The 20,044-nt window shown below is 38.8% G+C and overlaps 1 protein-coding gene across 1 annotated transcript in view; it reads right to left on the bottom strand.

The window, feature by feature from the left end:
- The window catches only part of LOC124607404 (WD repeat-containing protein 75), a 218,743-nt gene that overhangs the window by 145,024 nt on the left and 53,675 nt on the right, over positions 1-20,044 (bottom strand). The window contains exons 8-9 of the mRNA XM_047139728.1: positions 19,814-19,998; positions 19,575-19,732 (exon numbers count right to left, since the gene is read on the bottom strand). Coding sequence (XP_046995684.1) covers positions 19,575-19,732; positions 19,814-19,998 — 343 coding nt within the window. The remainder of the gene's footprint in view (positions 1-19,574; positions 19,733-19,813; positions 19,999-20,044) is intronic.

A 20,044-nucleotide genomic window follows, 5' to 3' on the forward strand; every position in this document is an offset into this window, starting at 1 on the left:
TGAAGCCTAATACCTGGCCATCTCTGCATTGCAGCTTGTACAGATACTGCCACAGTACTGCAAGATGATCTCCGAAGGTCCACTGGAGTTGCTGTATCCGATCAGACTATAATGAACAGGTTATGAGACTGTAAGAACCTGATGTCCTGTTTGAGAACGCCTCTTGATATGACAACATCTTGGACCTCACCTTCAGTTCTCCCATTCCCATTACCACTGGTAACTTTGTCACTGGTGAAATGTATTATTCACAGACGAGTCCAGATGTTCTCTGACACAAGGAGATATCCATGTTCATGTGTGGTGACCCATAGTAAATGGTACCTGCCAAATATTGTTTAAGAAATCGACAGGTTCCCAAGGTTAAATGATGATGTGATAAGTCTTCACTGTTAACAGCCATACAGATCTTGTCATTATCCATGGTCGCCTTTCTGCCAGGCAGTACTTCGAACAGATCCTGCCGTGGTGGCTGCTGCATACGATGGTGGCCCTGAATTCCTTCTAATGCCAGAGCCCATGTGGCAGGTATCAGAAGCGATGTCTTGCAACGCTTGGAGATTGACGTAATGGAATGGGTGGCAGTGAGTCCTGACCTAAACCCCATCTTGCCTATGTGGGACATGTTCAACATATGTGTTTGTGATCATCCTGTTCCATCAGACTCTCCCAGAACTCTCACTGAAGAATGGGACTGGATACCATAGGGTGGTCTCCGTAGACCTACACAGAGCATATCACATTCATATAAGGCAGTGACAAACACTCATGGAGGGTATACAAGATACTGAAGCTCTCAAAGTCTAATGAAAAGCACCTATGATGACAGAATGAATGACTGTTCCACTTTGTTTTTGATAAGTGTTGGACATTTCGGTTCTTTTTATGTAAATGATTGAGGCTGTAATGATGTTTTGTCATGTACTTAATTTGTGAAAGGCATAATTTGGTAACACACCCAGTCAATTATTGTCCAATAGAGTATGGCACACGCCCAAAGTCACGTTCCTGCAATTCTTCTGAACATAATAAAGATTGTCTTGACTGCAGGAAACGTACTAATCATCTGTATATTTTTTGAAGAATTTAGTAAAAATTGTTCAAGTTCCTGTTGAGCACATGAGATAAGTGTATTTTGTCTCTCAAAGCAGAAAAAATTCTTGCTCCTACTTCTCAAGAGCTTCTGCTTCTTACCTGAGTGTCCCTTACAACTGTTGCTTGCAGAATGGTTTCCAGCACATGACCATTGGCTGCAAAGGCATGTGGTCTGAATTTTGGGTGGAAGCATGCAGACAGAAATAGGTATTTATTTTCAAATGTGCATTCAAGCCTCATTAGCAATCCCAGAAGAACTGCATCAAGCATAGGCCTGCGCAGTGTCAGCTTAGTGAATACCTTATTCCGCTTTTGTTTCCAAGCAGTTACATTATGTTCACCTTGTAGTAATTTCAGAGCCTGTGCCAGTGGACTCATCACTTCACAAAATTCTCTCAGTAAAGTAGCTTCTTCAGGGATTAGTCTTGCCAATGAACAGATATCCATGCAACTCTCAATATTTTCATTGGAACATTCCATCAATTTGCAGATCTGTTGGACAGTCTCATACGAGGGTTGGAACATAAATAGTGGCAACCTTTTATTCACAACCAATACAAAAGAGTTACATGTTTGCACCTGTAACTTTCCTTTAAAGTAGTCACCAGCATTGTGTGGAACCCATTGCCAGCAACGTGGAAGGTGTAGTATATCGTCAGCAGAGCCTGTTCTGGTGATGGTGCGAATGGAACGGTCTAAAGTTATGGTGAATCTCGTGTACGATTATGATGGTGTTGTATACAGCACAAGCTGTGGCTGCTCTGTTCGGTCGATGGGACTGGTAAGTACTGTACCATCCACCATAAACCTCGGACTGAAGTCCTTGTGACATTGATTTGATTCCGAAGATGAAGAAACCACTTCATGGCATTCACTTCAGAACTGTTCCAGAGATTCGACAGGCAGTAGACAACTCCATTTGCATCATCAACAGAACAGGCTCTGCTAATGGTATACACCTTCCAAATCGCTGGCAACGGGTTATACACAACGGTGGTGACTATTTTGAAGGACAGTAACAGGTGCAAACATGTAACTCTTTTGTATCAGTTGTGAATAAATAGTTGCCACTATTTAAGTTCCAAACCTTTTACATTGAATTCCATCTCGTACTTACAGGTGTTAACAAACAGACACCACAAGTATCTTCGATATAGTCTACAACTTGTGTTGACTGAGTCTGTTTGTACCAAGGCTTGAAGCACTTTGCCCTGGAAATCCTTGAAACTTTTCTGAATTTTACGTTTTCAAGTGCATGTTCAGAATATTTCACGGCAATCAAATGCAATGTATGACTTACTCAACAGTAGTGAGGAGACAATAGTATATCTTTTTCAGCACTTTCACTTATACTTACTTATTCTAACATATGGAAGGAATTTATAAAGTCTAAATTATCATCAATTTCATTATTGTCTTCTTGTTCATCGGTAATATGATGCCTCTGGAAGAACCTGAAAGACTTGCAAAAGTTTGTACCATTGTCTGTCATGACGTTACGTACTTCATTTCGTATTTGATATTCCAACAAACTATCACTTATTTCCTTGGCCAGAGCATTGTAAATATGTCTTCCTTTCGTATGTCTATGTGCCAACACTACAGTTTTTGTTTTCAGTGCAACTGGATCATGCCAGTGACCAGTTATTCCAATTAATCTTCTAAAACACATTAACATAATGTAGTTGAAAAGCCAATCAATAGACCTTGAAAACACATCAAACATTTTCTACATTTGTTTTAAGTGTTATGCACAAATGATAATAAATAGCAGATATACTGATGACCAAGTGACACATGGAAGAAAAAGATGTAAACAAAATTACCAGTAAGGCATGTTGTTAAGCTGAGCTGCAGAAAGGAGATGTGTCACCAGCAGCCACAGCAAACTCAAAGGTTTTCAGCAGTGTAATGCAGTTATTGTTGAAAAGATTTAATTTTGAAACAAATACTGCTTGTCCCCCCACCCTCCCCTCCGAGAATAACAGCCAGCATTAGGCTGTCTTTAGATTCTCATAACAAAACATGTTACATGTGATGAAAAAAGGAATGATACTTTTGTTACATGGTTACTGACAAAATTAACTTATTTACAGTTATAGTTACTTTGCATCAAAATCGAAGTTGTCTTAACAGAAGAAGAAAGAAATAGAAGCAAGAGAATGAAGAGCTATTGGGAAGAAAGAAGATGTGCAAAACAAGCAACATGTTATCCTGAAGGGTCCTAATGAAGCAGAAGAAGAAGAAGAAGTTACTTTTCAGAAATAATAACGCCATAACCGACTGTTACCTTTGAGAAGTAACAGTTTCTAGTAGTGGCATTACAAGTAACACATTATTCCCTAACTCTGCAGATAAGAAATTACAAAGAAGGATGCAGTAGATAAGAAAATGGTAGAGAAAACAGAAATGCGACAACACACTATTTGGCGACAACACGCTATTTGGCCAGATGAAACTCCTATTTCCGAATGTTTTGCTACTACCTCCACACTCTGTGGAGCTTCCCCATCTCTCTACTGCTATACATCTTTTCTCTTCCCCCAACACTTTGCCATAATGGCAACTCACCAAAGGTTAGTGTAAGTATGCTCTCTGAAGTTTTGTGTGTGTGTGTCTGTCTGTGTGTGTGTGTGTGTGTGTGTGTGTGTGTGTGTGTGTGTGTGTGTGTGTGTGTGTCTCAAGAGCAGATGTTGAAAAGCCAAAAGTTATTATCCGATCTTTCCGTGTCACTGTGTATTGGCATGATTCATCTAAAGTTGAGTTTGCTATCCTGGATTGTCCACTATGGTAAAGCAAATTTGGAAACAAAGCATAAATATTTCAAAAAAAGTATAATCTGCATACTGCAGATAACAACAAGGCCAGAAATATTATCAATATAAAGAAATTGTGAGCCCAGCAATGTTTTGCATTTGCTAAATAAAAAAATATGTAGCCTCTGTACATTCAAACGTTTATTAGGAGTATCGTGTAAAAATTTGAAGTAATTTAATCAGGATCTTTTTGAGATTTTTGGTAACAACATTAAACAACAACTTTTCTTTATAAACGAGTAGTATAAATTAAAGTTTAACTTCCAGCCAACTGTATCATTAGAAACAGTGCACATAATCAGATTGGATAAGGACGAAGATTGAAGAATGAAGTCACATGTGTCCTTCTCAAAAGGAACGATCACAGAAGTTGCCTTAGATGAAGTACTGGGACCAACGAAAACCTGAATCTGGATGATCAAACAGGGGTTTGAATCTCAAGTCTTCAGTAGCTGATTGCAATACCAAACACTTTATTTAAAGTGTTAACTTAGTTGCTGATTTCACTGACACAAAAATGATGGCAACTAGTACATTAATTAGAACAAACAGGTAGTGGCTGTAATTGAACCAAGACACCCTCCTTATGGTAACTGTTCTTTCCAATTAAGTCAGTAAATTGTATTTCATTTTCTAAGGATAACATGGCCATTAGTGTTAAATTTGGAGAAGCCACTGTGTTGACATATTTGACAACACATGCTTTGAGGGGAAATTAAAATTTACACTGTAGCACAATCCATTTTTACTGACAAAAATAGATTTTTGTCTTTTGCTGTTTACAGCACTCCATCCTCTTTTGATAATGGAAATGATACATTTGTTGATAGCCACTGCATGATTATGTCTATCTTGTTCTTTATTAGTTAGTTAGTTACACGTTCCTGGATCATTTTGCACAATAAATCATCATGAGGTGAAACAAGTCATTTTACACTCACATCACAAATTAATTTGTACATTTGGTTACATTCCAAATATTTCTAAAGCTTTTTTTTTTTACAAAAAGAAAAAAAAGGATACACAGACGTGAGTCAGTAATTCCTATCCACCACCTTTTATACACTAAAGTAATAGAAATTCTTCTGCAGAGCAGGAGGAGTTGTCAAGCAGAAACTTTCTCAGTTGTCATAAAATTTAACTTTGCAGTCTATCAGACATTTTATATCACTGGATAAGCGATCAAAAATTTTCACTGGAACATTGTGCACCCCTTCTTGTGAAGAAGACAACCTTTATGTGGAGTAATGAATGTCATTTTTCCTTCTGGTATTGTAATTATGCCCCTCATTGTTCCATTTGAATTGCAGTGGATTATTAACAACAAACTTCATGAGGAAATAAATATACTGTGACGCAGTAGTTAGAATGCCCAACTCCTTAAACAGATGTCTACAAGATGATCATGGGTGAGCACCACACATTATTCTTACAACACATTTTTGCACAATGAAGACTTTTTTTCTTAAAGGTGAGTTACCCCACAACAATATTCCATATGAAACTGTTGAATGAAAACATGCAAAATATGTCAGCTTAGTGATTTGTCTCTCCCCAAGATTTGCAATGATTCTAAGAGCAAATGTGGCTGAATTAATTTGCTTTAGAAGTTCCAAAATGTGTTTATTCCAATTTAAATTCTCATCAATATGGACCCCTAAGAATTTGAAGTTTCCACCCTATTTATTATTTCCTCACCATGTGTTACACTTATCATTGGTATGATACCTCCATATGTGCATAACTGAATATGTCATGCCTTTTTAAAATTGATGGTGAGACCATTTGCAGAAAACCAGTCAATGATACTTTCAAAAACTTTGTTTACCATTTGTTCTGTTTCTGTATGTATGCTTGGATTAATTGCAGTACTACTGTCACACGCAAAATGAACTAATTCTGTTTATTGTATACTTGACAGAAGAACATTTACATACAAGGCGTCCAGGTGCAAACTGTTGTAAATCCACTTTTTCTCGAAAATGAGTTGGTGCCATCATTTTGTTCTCTGTGCTGCCATCTATTGATTACGCTCTTAAAACATGAACAAAACACCTTTTTTTTTCTGCCCTAAAATGTACCTCAAAAACCGTCTGCAGATGCAAAACTCTGTCTTTCCACTTCTGGTTGCAAAGCAAAACTGAGTGAATCCATTGTATGATAAAGAAGCAGAACTTGGTGTATCCTTAGCATGCACCATTATCAAAAAGGTTTGAAGATGCAAAACTCGCTTTGTACACATTATGTATTTTGTCAGAATAATACAGCCTTCCCAGCTTACTACTACAAAAACCTTACTTCTGAGCCAATGGGTGGCAATTTGTCAAGTTGTACCTACTGCAAACTAATGTGAAACAAAAAACAGCAGCACATCAATTGTTACCTAGCCATATTGACGCGTTTTTATAGCTTGGCTTGTTTGTGAGTGCACGGAGAGTGTTTGTGATATTTTTGATGAATAAAATACAAAGAGTGCTTTATCATTCCCTCCATAATCAAGGATGTTACTGATGGAAGACTTGTACAATCAGTTCCAAAAGGAAAAAGCCGTAAAAAATCGGCCAATCCTTCTGACCGGAAGAGGAACAAAGCAAAATGCATAAGGAAAGATTTACTCCTCAACGCTAGTATTTTGTGCTATTTCATTGCATGAAAATAATAAGAACTCCAACATTTCTGTAAACAGTAAGTTACACTGTGATGCTTTAGGTTTATGTTAATACAAATTACAGTCATTTCAAATGGCTGTAGTCAGGAACGATTTCCTTGAATGAACAGTGCATTATTGATTTTATAATCATTTGTTTAGGAAACGTAGTACAGTATATGATTTTTTTAAGTACATTATCCTAACTTTCTCCTTATTATTACTGTTCTTTGGTAGATATTCTGCAAGTGGGTTTCCAGTTCATCCCCAGTGCAAGCATGCACCTTCATCAGTATACCAGCGTGCAAGAGTATCAATGCAGAATATAAGGAGATCACATCAGGCCTTTTATAAAGTTGGAGACAAAATTAAACAGGACAAGTTTGTAATTATACACACATCAGTCGAATCTCCAAGGAGGTGTCGGATTGAAGCAGCAGATTCTTGGAAAAACATAAATACTTCAATCTGATTCTATTTGCCCCATCTGAAAGTGGTAAACCAAACTCAGCAATTGTGCGTGTGCCAAAAGATGTTTACTAGCGTTCTTGGCATATCAACAGTGAGAATACAAAGAGTCTATAGACGGTACTTACAGACAGGAGAAGCTCCAATTGAAAGATGAGGTGGAGACCAAATGGCAAATATTTATCAAGGAAAACGAGATGCGGTTAAGGAGTTTATTGAGAAGCTGAAACCAGTGCAATCACACTACTGCTGTGGGGAAAAAAAAAACTGCAGACTCTTCACGTCCAGTGAATTATCGATTGCAAAGGTTTGGAAAATGTTTAATGCGGATCCAGAGAATACTGTGGATAAAGTTACGTAAGAGTTTTTCAGATCTTTTTTTTGTATCTGATTATAATATCAGCTTCGCGTCCCCAGCAACCGACTGTTGCTCAGTGTGCATCAGTTTAGAACAACATATGAAGCCATTAACCCGAACAGCTGGAGATGAGGTGAAGTAACAAGAATTGACAACACACCTTGCTTTACACAAAGCTAAGGCAAATGCTTTTTATGATATACTGAAAGTTGAGGACAACAGTGAAATAACCCTGACATTTGACTGCCAGAAAAACCTTCCACTGCCTAAACTGCAAGATCAAAGTGCTTATTATACATGTCAAATGTATGCATACAATTTTACAATCTGTCAAGGACCATCTCGTTCATGGCAAAACAAGGAGAACACATTTATATACATATGGAAAGAAAAAGACTTTGTAAAGGGATCCAATGAAATTGAACCTTGTGTACATCAGAGGTTAACATCTACAGGCCTAACTGACATCCATACCATCCATCTGATTTCAGACAGTTGTGGAGGGCAAAACAAAAACCAGACGATATTGGGTATGCTGTGCTATTGGCTAACACAAGAAGCTCCTGTCAACATGAAACGAGTGAAGATATTCTATCCAATGGTTGGACATTTGTTTCTACCACCTGACAGAATTTTTGGCCAAATAGAAAAGGTTCTCAGGTCTACAGTCAAAATTATCGAGTGAGTACAATGAAGTGTTTGAGGATCACGGAATAGTTTTGCAATTAGGAGTAGATGTCAACAATCTGTGTTGGAAGGATTCAGTTGCTGATGTCATTAAGCTAAGCCACCTAGTCAATGGCACTTCAGATTTGCCCCTGTAAAATGGGTTGTGATCACCAGAGCTAAACAAAGAAGCACACTAGTAAGAGGTGAAGTGTCTTATAGAATGGATGCTGGTGAAGGAAGAGGGATATGCAGACGAGGCAAAGCCTACTCATCCATGGAGCCAAACATTATCAGAATTAGAAGAGCCTTAAAGGGATACTGATTTCCTTCTCAATAAGCACTTCGGGCAAATTTGGGAAGAAAACGAAAATCTTGCTTTCGACAAGAATGTAATCCATTGTCAGATGGCTGGGAACAATGCACATGAAGATTCAGACTTTGAAATTCATCCAGAGGACAATGAGTTGCCAGTGTAATTTAGAGGGGATGGGTCAGGACTTGAAAGCTTATGACATATTAACTACTTTCAAACTATTGTTTAATGTCACATACATTGTAATCACATTCAGTTTTAGTCATTAAATCTTTTGTAATAGTATTAAGGTGTCTTTTTTTAGTTAACGATAATATATGCACATCGATATCTACAGAAGCATAACTCTGTAGATCCCTGGGAACAGAGGCAAAACTCGGTGAATCCAAATTATTTTAGGTAATAACTAGCAAAATAAAAGCTGAATGTTTCAGGGATTGTCAGAAATATACTCCTTAATTAAGCATAAATCTATGATGAAAAGGAATTTCAAATATCTGCCATATGAAGTAAGTAAGAAGTTTTTGCGTTTCCTGAAAAAAATGTTATAGTGCACTCACTGCATTTGGCTTCTGGATGCCTCATATATGAGGAACAGTAGTAGACCTATGACTGAACCTTAGGGAACCCCACGTGATTTCTCCCCAGTCAGAATTATGTCTCTGCGCTACATTTCTTGAATTATTAAGTACAACTTTTTGCATTCTTTTGGTTAGATATGAAATTATTAATTGGTTGGATATACCATCAATCCTACAAAATGTCTATTTATCTAGGAGAATACTATGATCCACATAGTCAAATGCCTTGGAATGGCTGCAGAAAATACCAACTGGCGCTATTTTATTATTTAATGCTTGCAAAATCTGGTAAGCGTACATGTATTTGGCATTCTCAGTAGAGCAACCCTTCTGAAACCCAAACTGTGATTAGCTAAGGATACTATTATTGCTACGATGAGATTCTCTTCTAGAATACATCACCTTCGCAAAAAGTTTTGGAATGATGTCAGAAGTGAAACAGATCAGTAGTTACTGACATCTCTCTTATCTTTAACAAAGGCATATTTCTCTGGTCCCTCTTCAACCCCCCCCCCCCCCCCCCCCCTCTCCCCACACAACCAACCAACCAACCAAATGCATATTTCATATAGGACTGGAGTTATTACATCGGAACAAATTTTTAGTACTCTATTGCAAACACCACCAAAGCCAGATGAGCTTTTATTTTTTAGAGAAAGTGTAATTTTCTTAATTTCAGAAGGAGAAGTTGATGATACATTCATATGAAATAATTTTATGTAAGTTACATTTTCAACACAATGCCATGATTTTGCTATTGAACTGTTTGCCTCTATGCATTCCACTATATTTAAGAAATGATTATTAAATGCATTTGCTACCTCTCTAGTTTCACTAAATTCAATTTAGCCTTAAGTCTGTTGATGGAAGTGCCGATTTCTTACAATACATGCACGTTCTCTGATTTTTTAATAACCTTTCTTAGTAATTTTGATTAGATTTTGTAGTGTCCTACTACTGCAGGATCCCTTGCTGTTCTTAACACAAGATATATTTCCCTTTCCTTTCACAATATATTTTAATCCCTCAAGTGATCTATGGTTTTTTACATGCCTGTTTAGTGTCCTCTCTGATTAGCTTATGCGGAAAGCTGTTTTCAAATAATGATACGAATTTACCACAGAATAGATTAAATTTTATGTTAGATTTGTTTCATTGTAAATTACATCCCATGTCATGTCCTGTAAACTGTTCTTAAAAACATTTATCCTGGAGTCATTAACTATTCTAACTGAGTTTCACCGAGGAGTATCCACAATGTAAGGTGCTATGTTATTTACCCTAACTAACTGTGCATCATGACCAGAGAGAGCATTTGTTACTCAGTAAACTGTTATTTTCTTGCCTTGAGCTTCATCAATGGATCATCATCAATTATAGTGAGAGAGATGCATTTGCACTTCTCAAACAGCATGGGACCAATACTAATTAACAGAAGATGACAAAAAAGGCTTTCAGAACCAAGATTTCAACCAGAAAGAAGACAACAGATTTGGAGGAAATGTTAATAATAGCATATTAGATAGGAAATTAATAGACTTAAAGTGAAAGGCACCAAAATCATAGGAAAATTAATGGTGATTCCAGACATGGATGAGACTTGAAACTCTGAAGACTGGAACTGAGAGAGATAGGGGAGGGTGAAGGGGGTATGAGTGGGCATGAAAAGGGGGGGGGGGGGGGAGAAGGCTGACGAGTCAGATATATGGAAGTAGAAGCAGAGATCGGGGAAACTGAAGCAGTGGTAGGAAACACACAAACAAAGACTGAAACAGAAAATATGAAAAAAAACAAGAAGTGTGAAAAAAGGAATCAAAGGAAATAGGAATTGCAGAAGATACTACAAGAGAGATTGGTGGCAGTTGAAATCAGGTGAGAGACACGATCCAAGCAATTACTGTAGATCACCTGGAAACTTATCTCATAATGGTGGTAGGAAGAAGAATCAAAATTACTCATCATCAATCATTAAAGTCAATTAAATTTTTAATCACATCATCCTCTGAAATAAGGAATATCTTTTTCATTCACTTTCCCTCCCCTTACAAGTTTATATTCTGACACAAACCCAACCCATGTAAGATCCTTGCTCACTCCTAAGCCACTCCAGTAAAGAACCACTAAACATGACAGTGAGTTAGTGCTTCAGACACAATTACCCTCATGCCTTTTCACTGTCTGTGCAATCAAACATCCAGTTCACATAGTATGTGTGTTGCCCAAGAAGTGATAGATCGTATTCACTCTCTGTTAAAATATAATTTCAGTCATAATATTAACATATCTTTTATTTCTCAAGTTTATAAAGAATCATTTATTAATATTAGTTTTCTCTCTCATTTATGTTAAAGGCAAATGGAGGTAGCAACCCAATTTCCTATGTAACTGGTGGAAGCTGAAACTGCTATGATGTTCCCAGCAGTACCCATGTGGCGTAATGAGCCTCTGGAGAATCTATGGTGAAAGACAGCTGTCTACCAGATGCCAAATGCTTCAGTCAAAGAACTTTAATTTTAAGCGAAAAATCAAACAATGGAAATTCCAGGTTGGAATATTAGGAAAAGAATAGATCGCTGGTCGCTGTAAAAGATGACACGTTGAGTTGCAGACACACACAATGAAAAGACTGTAATACATTTAGATTTTGGCCAAAGCCTTCTTCAGAAAAGAAAATACTTATACACGTAACACGTGCAATCACATCTCCCACACAGGCCTGCCATCTCCAGCAGCTCAGACTGGAACATATTCTGATCTGAGCTGCCAGAGATGCCAACCATGTGTGCATGTCATGTGCGTGCTTGTCTGAATGAGTGTGCATGTGTTTTCTATACTGAAGAAGGCTTTGAATACAAGCTAAGTGTATATCAGTCTTATCACTGTGCCAGTCAACAACTCTATGTATCATCTTTAGATGAGTAGCAATCTACTCTTTCCTAATACTGTTAATATTAAGTGTTGTGTTGTCAAATACCAAAACTCAAAGCAAGAGGTCAACCACCGCAAAGATGCTGCAAGCCAGTGCAGCATCTATGGCGGGGCCAATCCAAGCATGCCTCAGGCCATAACCCTTGGAGTTCCCAGGTACCACCACCCCACGGCCTTGAGATAAGAATGGCCACTGTAGACAAGCAATTCTAGTATACCAGCAATCACCTTGCTATCATTGTGTATCCGATACTACAGTGCGCCTGAAGTGTTTTTATTTAGTTAGTGTTGTCCAGTCAGCTTACAGCACTGCTGTCGGGCTGGCGAGTGGAATAGTTCTTGTTGTACAATGAGCCTACACATTTAACAGTGATTACTGTACAACTGTATAATACAGGACTGTCTTCAAAGTTTATTGACTCTGAACAGTGTACCTATTCATACGAAACATTGGGGTGGACTTGTCACACCAGCATTGCCTCACATCACAGATGCTATTTGGCTGCTTCATACTTTAAACAATTCAATCACCAAGTATCAAACAACCAAGGACTATCACATCTGTGACAATCAATGAAAAATAAGTTGTTCCTTAATTAACAAAATGTTTGTGTTTTACCTGAGTTAACTGTGTACTGATATCTTTCCTTAGACTGTAAACGACATTAAGTGCACCAGTGTATTACGAAAAATCTCTGTAAGTTAGTGCTTATGATTGGGATTGTTGAATATTTACAGAGGGAGGGGGGGAGGGGGGAGAGAGAGAAAGAAGGAGAGAGAGAGAGAGAGAGAGAGAGAGAGAGAGAGAGAGATGGAACAAAAGTGGTACTCTCAGCAACTCTGATACTTTGATGAGGACTGCATCAGTCTGTATTTGCCTCTATCTCAGCTCAGGTCTGTTGTTCGTCCATTACCAAACTGATTGTCAATAGGATTACTTAAGTATAGCCAAACATAGCAGTAACATACTTTTTGGGCCCAATCTTCAGTAAAAAATTACATCCTGTGTGTGATGAATGGTAATTATGCCAGTATTTTGTTACAAATACAGTCAAATGTGACAAAAAGTACATACATCACAGCAGTATAAGTCTGCTTTGGTATTCCCAGAATTAACATTTTTCACTGTTTAGAACATTTTTTATAGGTCCCTTTGAAAACTCTACACTGAGAATGGTAAATTCCCCATGCTTTTGTGTTATCATAATTATAAATTTCCTGATATTTAGATGTAATGAAACAGTGTTATTGTTGGCTTTCTAGTAGTGTTTACAAACATTACACAATAAACTGACTCGAGTTCTAGGCTCCACAGTTCCGAATCAGTAGAAGTCATTACAAGTTGGAACAATTTGCACCGCTAGTGCTTTGTCTCCTAAAAATGCCAACCCAACAATAACAATGCTTAGAATACTGTTGATTGTACACGAGTTATCGACTTCAAAAATTTGAACTACATGGGAATTGTTGGCAAATATTTCATTAAAAAAAGTATTCACTCTGATTTGCAGGGAAATATAATCCAGTGACGTATGGTATACAGATTTTCAGAACATGTTGCAATTTCTGAAATGCTAGTTACATTGGGAAATAATAGCGAAGCCTAAAAAATTCAAATACAGTCATAACCGCCACACATTTTTGGCACTTTTTTTTAATACGTCCCAATTTCTGAGGTCTTTTTTAGCGTGGAACCTGACAGCCCAGTTAAAACTTAACTATTCATTTCACCCGTTATCATGTCCTACAGAATCATACAAGGGGCAATCAAAAAGTTTCTGTTCGAAGGCTGATATGCCAAACGGGCAAAACCACCATGAGCTTTGAGGCGTCATCCCACTGAGCCAAGTTGAAGATAGCCATTTGGTAAAACACCACATCCTAGAGCATAAAGAAGTCCGTAACTGCCAGCTACAAATCCTCATCCAATTGGAATTGTCAATCCTCCACAGCCTTTCTTAAGGGGGCCAAAGGTATGACAATCGCATGGGACTACAGTGCAGGTGCTCAAGTGTCTCCCACTTGAGTTAGCATAACTTCTGCATTACGAAATTTGCAATATGGGGACGTGCATTATCATAAAGCAGCAGCATGCTGCACCATTCTGGAATGGTCGTTTTTGACAGACATGCTGCCCCCATACATACTCATCATCTTCTGATGGATGTCTAATGGTGTTTGTAATTCGGCAGCCAGGAAGAGAATAACAGCATGTTGTCCTGCATGGATACATTTGGTAATAATGTTGCCATAGTTCACATTTTGACAGTTACCGCATATGTCAGAAATACACAATTGCCGCACTTATCCTTTCCCTACATATCAGTGCTTATACACCCGTATCAGTCATGCTACATTGCATATACGCTACATAAACTTTTTAAGCGCCCCTTGTATTTCATTATGCCAGAGCATCCACATATCTATGTACACATGTATATTTAACTTCATGATGATGTTTGCAGAATATATTCTGTCACTGTGTCTGCCACCTTATCTAATCCACCAACATCACGTATTGTCAGCTGCTATTTTGTATTTTACATACACTACTGTTCAGAAGAAGTGAAAACCAAGACCAAGAGATGTGATCACACTGAAATTCATTCCACTGGTTAGGGACATGACACTAAACAAATGATTAGCATTACAGACCTGTACATGAACTGTGACTGAAAATTCAGTACAGGTGTAGTGCCACCATGTGCTGCAATCGCAGTCACTAGAGGTTGTGGTATGGAATCAAACAGCGCCTGAATTTGCTTCTGAGGAATACTCTGCCACATGGTTTGCAGGCACGTCCACAAAGCATTAACTGTCCCTGCAGGAGGACCTGAATGAACAAGATGATGACCAACTACAGCCCAGACATGTTCAATGGACATTATGTCAGGTGAACAAGCATGTCAGGGAAGCAGTGATACCCATCATTCTTTGAAAAAGGCTAAGGCTTGAACACTGCTCGTCATGTGCGGCAGGGTGTTATCCTGCTGAAATGTGGCATGTGGAACGGCCTGCAGGAGGGGCAGTGCCTTGGGCTGTAAAACCTCCCTGATGTAAAGGTAGCTGTTCACATTGCCCTCAAGATGTAGGAGGAGAGATGGCGAGTGATAGGGAATTGCACCTCAAATCATCACAGATTGCCCTCAAGATGCAGGAGGCAAGATTGTGAGTTACAGGCAATGGTGCCTCAAATAATCACTCGTCATTTGTCCACTATGCCACTCAGCAATACAGTCTACCCAACTGTGTTCAGCATGGCAGTGTTGAACATGTATGTTTCCATAACTGTAAGACAAGTTGAAGTGGGACTCGTCCGAAGACACTACATTTTTCCACTCAGTAGATAAGTGTCGGTGTTCATATGCCCATTGCAGTGTTTGACACTGGTGTGTTCTGGTCATATGAAGAAGAAGCAATGGCATGCATGCCACCAGCCAGCCCGCAGAAGAAAGCATCAAATCGTTGACACAGGCTTGCCCGCACCTGCTGTGGTGCTCCAACTTCACACCAACACTATGGACAAAGCTGTTCTGACCGTTACGGCCAAGCAGACAAGATGGTGGTAATCTCGCACTATGGTCTCACTGCGTTGTCCAGTACGTTGTCAGTGCTGTGTATGGCCTTCTTCCCTCCACTGGTTCCACATACATCTCACTGGTGAAGCAGCGTGCCTGTGCAAGCTGCAATGCCATGAAATGACAGACCCACCTCCTGCAGGTCAATCATTCTGCCCCGTTCAAACACACTCTCCTGCCGATATTCCACCCTGTGTTCTCAGTGAGGCATAGTGGCACTTGATTATACTTTTTCATTTCATACGATGGTTCCACACTGACTAAGCACTGTGTAACATTGACCTGTCCAGTCACACAAAATAGGGTGCTGTTGAGCTTACCTGCATGCCACTCCCTGCCTCTTATGTAACTTCTTATGATTCTACTGTTCTACACTTGCTCTAATCATGGTATGCTGCAGACCACTGCTTCTGAGTGTTTCACTTTTTACAAACAGTAGTGAATTTTCTTATAAAAATTATTTTTAGCATCCGATGTAGCAAGTTTTATGATTTGAAGTTAGGTATACTTCTTGACAACTGTTTGATGTTACATACTGTCTGAAACATATGTCCAGGTCTTGTAAACACTTCCAGACTTCTGCTAAATTTTTAATGAAGACATCACCATTGACAAGAAGAAACTGAAAAGAACTATAATTCGGCATTTTTCTTCAAAAAGTATGAATTATCAATGTAGTCACGAAATGTAAAACTTGTGTAAGTGCTTCAAAAACAGTCTTCCACTATTTACATTTTCGTACAATTTCCAACATTTTTTGAAGTCCCCTGAAAAGCATAAAAGCAAGGTTTCTCTTTATTTGCAATGAACGTGTCTGTGCAAATGGGTTGCAACATGAAAAGTAATTCTTCCTTTGCTTGTTATTAACACTGTTAATAAATACTGGTGTTACCCAACGCTTGATAATATTGTTGTTGTTGTGGTCTTCAGTCCTGAGACTGGTTTGATGCAGCTCTCCATGCTACTCTATCCTGTGCAAGCTTTTTCATCTCCCAGTACCTACTGCAACCTACATCCTTCTGAATCTGCTTAGTGTATTCATCTCGTGGTCTCCCTCTACGATTTTTACCCTCCACGCTGCCCTCCAATACTAAATTGGTGATCCCTTGATGCCTCAGAACATGCCCTACCAACCGATCCCTTCTTCTGGTCAAGTTGTGCCACAAACTTCTCTTCTCCCCAATCCTATTCAATACTTCCTCATTAGTTACATGATCTACCCATCTAATCTTCAGCATTCTTCTGTAGCACCACATTTCGAAAGCTTCTATTCTCTTCTTGTCTAAACTATTTATTGTCCATGTTTCACTTCCATACATGGCTACACTCCATATGAATACTTTCAGAAATGACTTCCTGACACTTAAATCTATACTGGATGTTAACAAATTTCTCTTCTTCAGAAACGCTTTCCTTGCCATTGCCAGTCTACATTTTATATCCTCTCTACTTCGACCATCATCAGTTATTTTGCTCCCCAAATAGCAAAACTCCTTTACTACTTTAAGTGCCTCATTTCCTAATCTAATTCCCTCAGCATCACCCGACTTAATTAGACTACATTCCATTATCCTTGTTTTGCTTTTGTTGATGTTCATCTTATATCCTCCTTTCAAGACACTGTCCATTCCATTCAACTGCTCTTCCAAGTCCTTTGCTGTCTCTGACAGAATTACAATGTCATCGGCGAACCTCAAAGTTTTTATTTCTTCTCCATGAATTTTAATACCTACTCCGAATTTTTCTTTTGTTTCCTTTACTGCTTGCTCAATATACAGATTGAACAACATCGGGGAGAGGCTACAACCCTGTCTTGATAATATATGTGGACTGAATTATTTTGGTGAGACTTGCCACTTTATTATTTTTTCCTTTTTAAGAAACTTAAAATATTTTCGTATAACAAAACACTCTAATGACAGTGTCAGTTGTCTGTTACTACTGGAAGCATTAAGCAGCACACCAGTTTAAACAGGCAATGTTAAGCTGGATTGTTCGAAAGGACAAGTGCGATAAACATTTGCTATTGCTAAGCTACTGGAATGTCGTCACTAATTTTGGGCATTACCGCCTGAGAGACAGCTCCATTGCAACAGTATGTGAGGCAAGGAGGCACACGCAGAGGCACTGGTACGTAATTTCATAATTTCACAAGCGAACCTATTTGTACACCATAAGGTGGGAGGGCTGAGCCGCACCATTGTGGTGACATTGCAGAAAGGCATTGCAACTACAAACCGGCCTGCAGAGTATTTTCACACCAATGCGACACAAAGGTGTTGATCCATATATGACTGGAAGCTATGTATTGACACAACAAGTGTGCCATTAATCATAATAAATACCCCTGATTATAGCAGCATCCCCTATGACATCGGATCCATGCAAGTCTCCCTCATGTTATGGGCCACCCAGCAGCCGATGCTGGTCTGGGTATCCACTTTCACTATACCAATACAGGTTTCTAAGGCCACACCTATGGACTATGGATGAGCCATTCCCAGGATCCACAGTAGCAACCAAATTCCTGTTTTGGAGGGCAGTGGTTTGCAGCCAGGGCGGTACTGCCACCATCCATCTGCACAAGGACGAGCTTCTAACCTGGTAGTGGTGGATGCTTATGAGAATTCAGCAGACATTTGTGTCATCAGCACTACTCACTCAGGACCACATTGTGCTAAGTCAGGCACATGCTGCCGAGTGGGGTAAACAGTGTCTGAAAAGCAGGACACAGAAGTCAAATGGGCAACCCGCCACCGTGACCTTCGCACATCAATGGCACCTCTGGTAGACCAAGCACTTGCCAAAGGCATATCCGGAGGTGTTGCCGCACTTTAACGTTGTAGCTCAAGATTGAATAAGAGATGTTATATCTTTCAGCAGAATTTTTCTACCCAACCCTGGTCAGCACCTTCAGCTCCACAACCTACTGCTCCACCATCTCTAACCATAGTGCCACTACTCACTTTGGACCACTAAAACTATTAATATGTGCTTGACATTCAGTTGCACATTAGGCAAGTCTGTCTCAATGAGATTTGTTACTTCTGATTCTTCTTTGTTTCCTTCACTATTGTGTTTTGCTTAGAATACCTTAGAAATTATTTCCTGATAGTTTAAGAGGGTTAAAGAAAGAGGCACGTAGCTGACATTCTCCACTGAATATAATATGACTTACAAAAAGAGCAGGCACATACAGGGTGCTAATGGATACAATTATCTGCATATCTACTTCAGCGATATTTGGGTCATCATACTTCCTAACTTACATTTGGCTATGAAAGGGCTATGCTTCATAACATTTCAGAAAGTTATGTGGCATGTACCCAGTGGCAGGGCAATTCATTTTCTTGTCACAATGGAGTCTTTACAATAAGTGTCTTATATGGAACATATCTTTAGCATGAAAAATCACGGTTTCAAAACCTGTGCCACACATCTGTCTAACACTTGCTATTCCATCCTGCAGTAACAGCCTCACCAGCCCCTAATTTTACTGTACCCAATAGACAGAGTTCGACATTGAGTATGATTCTACACATTCAGGAGAATGATCACTACAAAACTGCAGACAAGGGCCAACTTGACCACCCTGTTAAGTAATGTGGCTGATTTCGGTAGCTACTTCTGAGCTTTTGCAATCTGATCACTTCTCACCAAATTGTAGTTTCTTGCCGCCCCCTCCCTCTCCCTACAGAATTGCATCCAAGGGCCAACTCAAACACCCTGTTCAATAACGCAGTTGATTTTGGCAAATTCTTCATAGTTTTTTGCAGCCTCTGCTTCATTTCCTATTCACTGGAGCACAAGAACACACCTATAGTAAACTGTTCATCTACTGATATCCAGTCACCACCCCCTCATATTTTACATAGCATTAGAATTAACAATAACATTTTCCACTACAAATGTTTATTAACTTACATTATATTAATTTTAATACAGTGAACAGGTTAAATTAATGTTATATAATAAGCATACAACTGCAATCTTCCTAAACAAATGTGAAAATTGCTTTTAGTTGTTCATTTTACAAAAAATTTATTTTAGTTTTCTTAAATGCATTTGAGGACCTAAAATGCTATCAATCATGCAATACTCAGCTGCTGTAAATAACTTACTGTATAAGCTTGAATTTTCTGTAAGTCCCCAAATTCGAAACTTTTGGTCATCACCAGTAGTAACAGCCAACAAGCGGTTAGAGATTGCAGATGGTTGGAATTCTAAGGCATAGACAGTACTCTTATGAGGCAGTTCTATTGCAGTGTTCAATGAATACCTGAAAATAAGACACATATAGGTGATTACTGCAACTCATAAATAGCAGACAACTGATCTGTAAAGACTAAGCTCAACTTACGTCTGCTTAGTGCTGTCATAAATCCAGAATTTTAGGCGCAACTCAGGGCTGATTTCATTGTCGTCTCTCTGCTCCACTGTTGCAAGCCAATCTCCAGCAGAACTGAAGGCAACCTTAATTACTTCTGTGTTAACTATAACTTCACCTCGTTCCTGAGTTAGATAGTTCTGTCCTGTAACATCAAGCTACAAATATTTTGAGATTAGGACAGATGAGATAATTTGCAACACT

This window comes from Schistocerca americana, chromosome 3 (genome assembly GCF_021461395.2).
Source record: "Schistocerca americana isolate TAMUIC-IGC-003095 chromosome 3, iqSchAmer2.1, whole genome shotgun sequence".
Classification (NCBI taxonomy): Eukaryota; Metazoa; Arthropoda; class Insecta; order Orthoptera; family Acrididae; genus Schistocerca; species Schistocerca americana.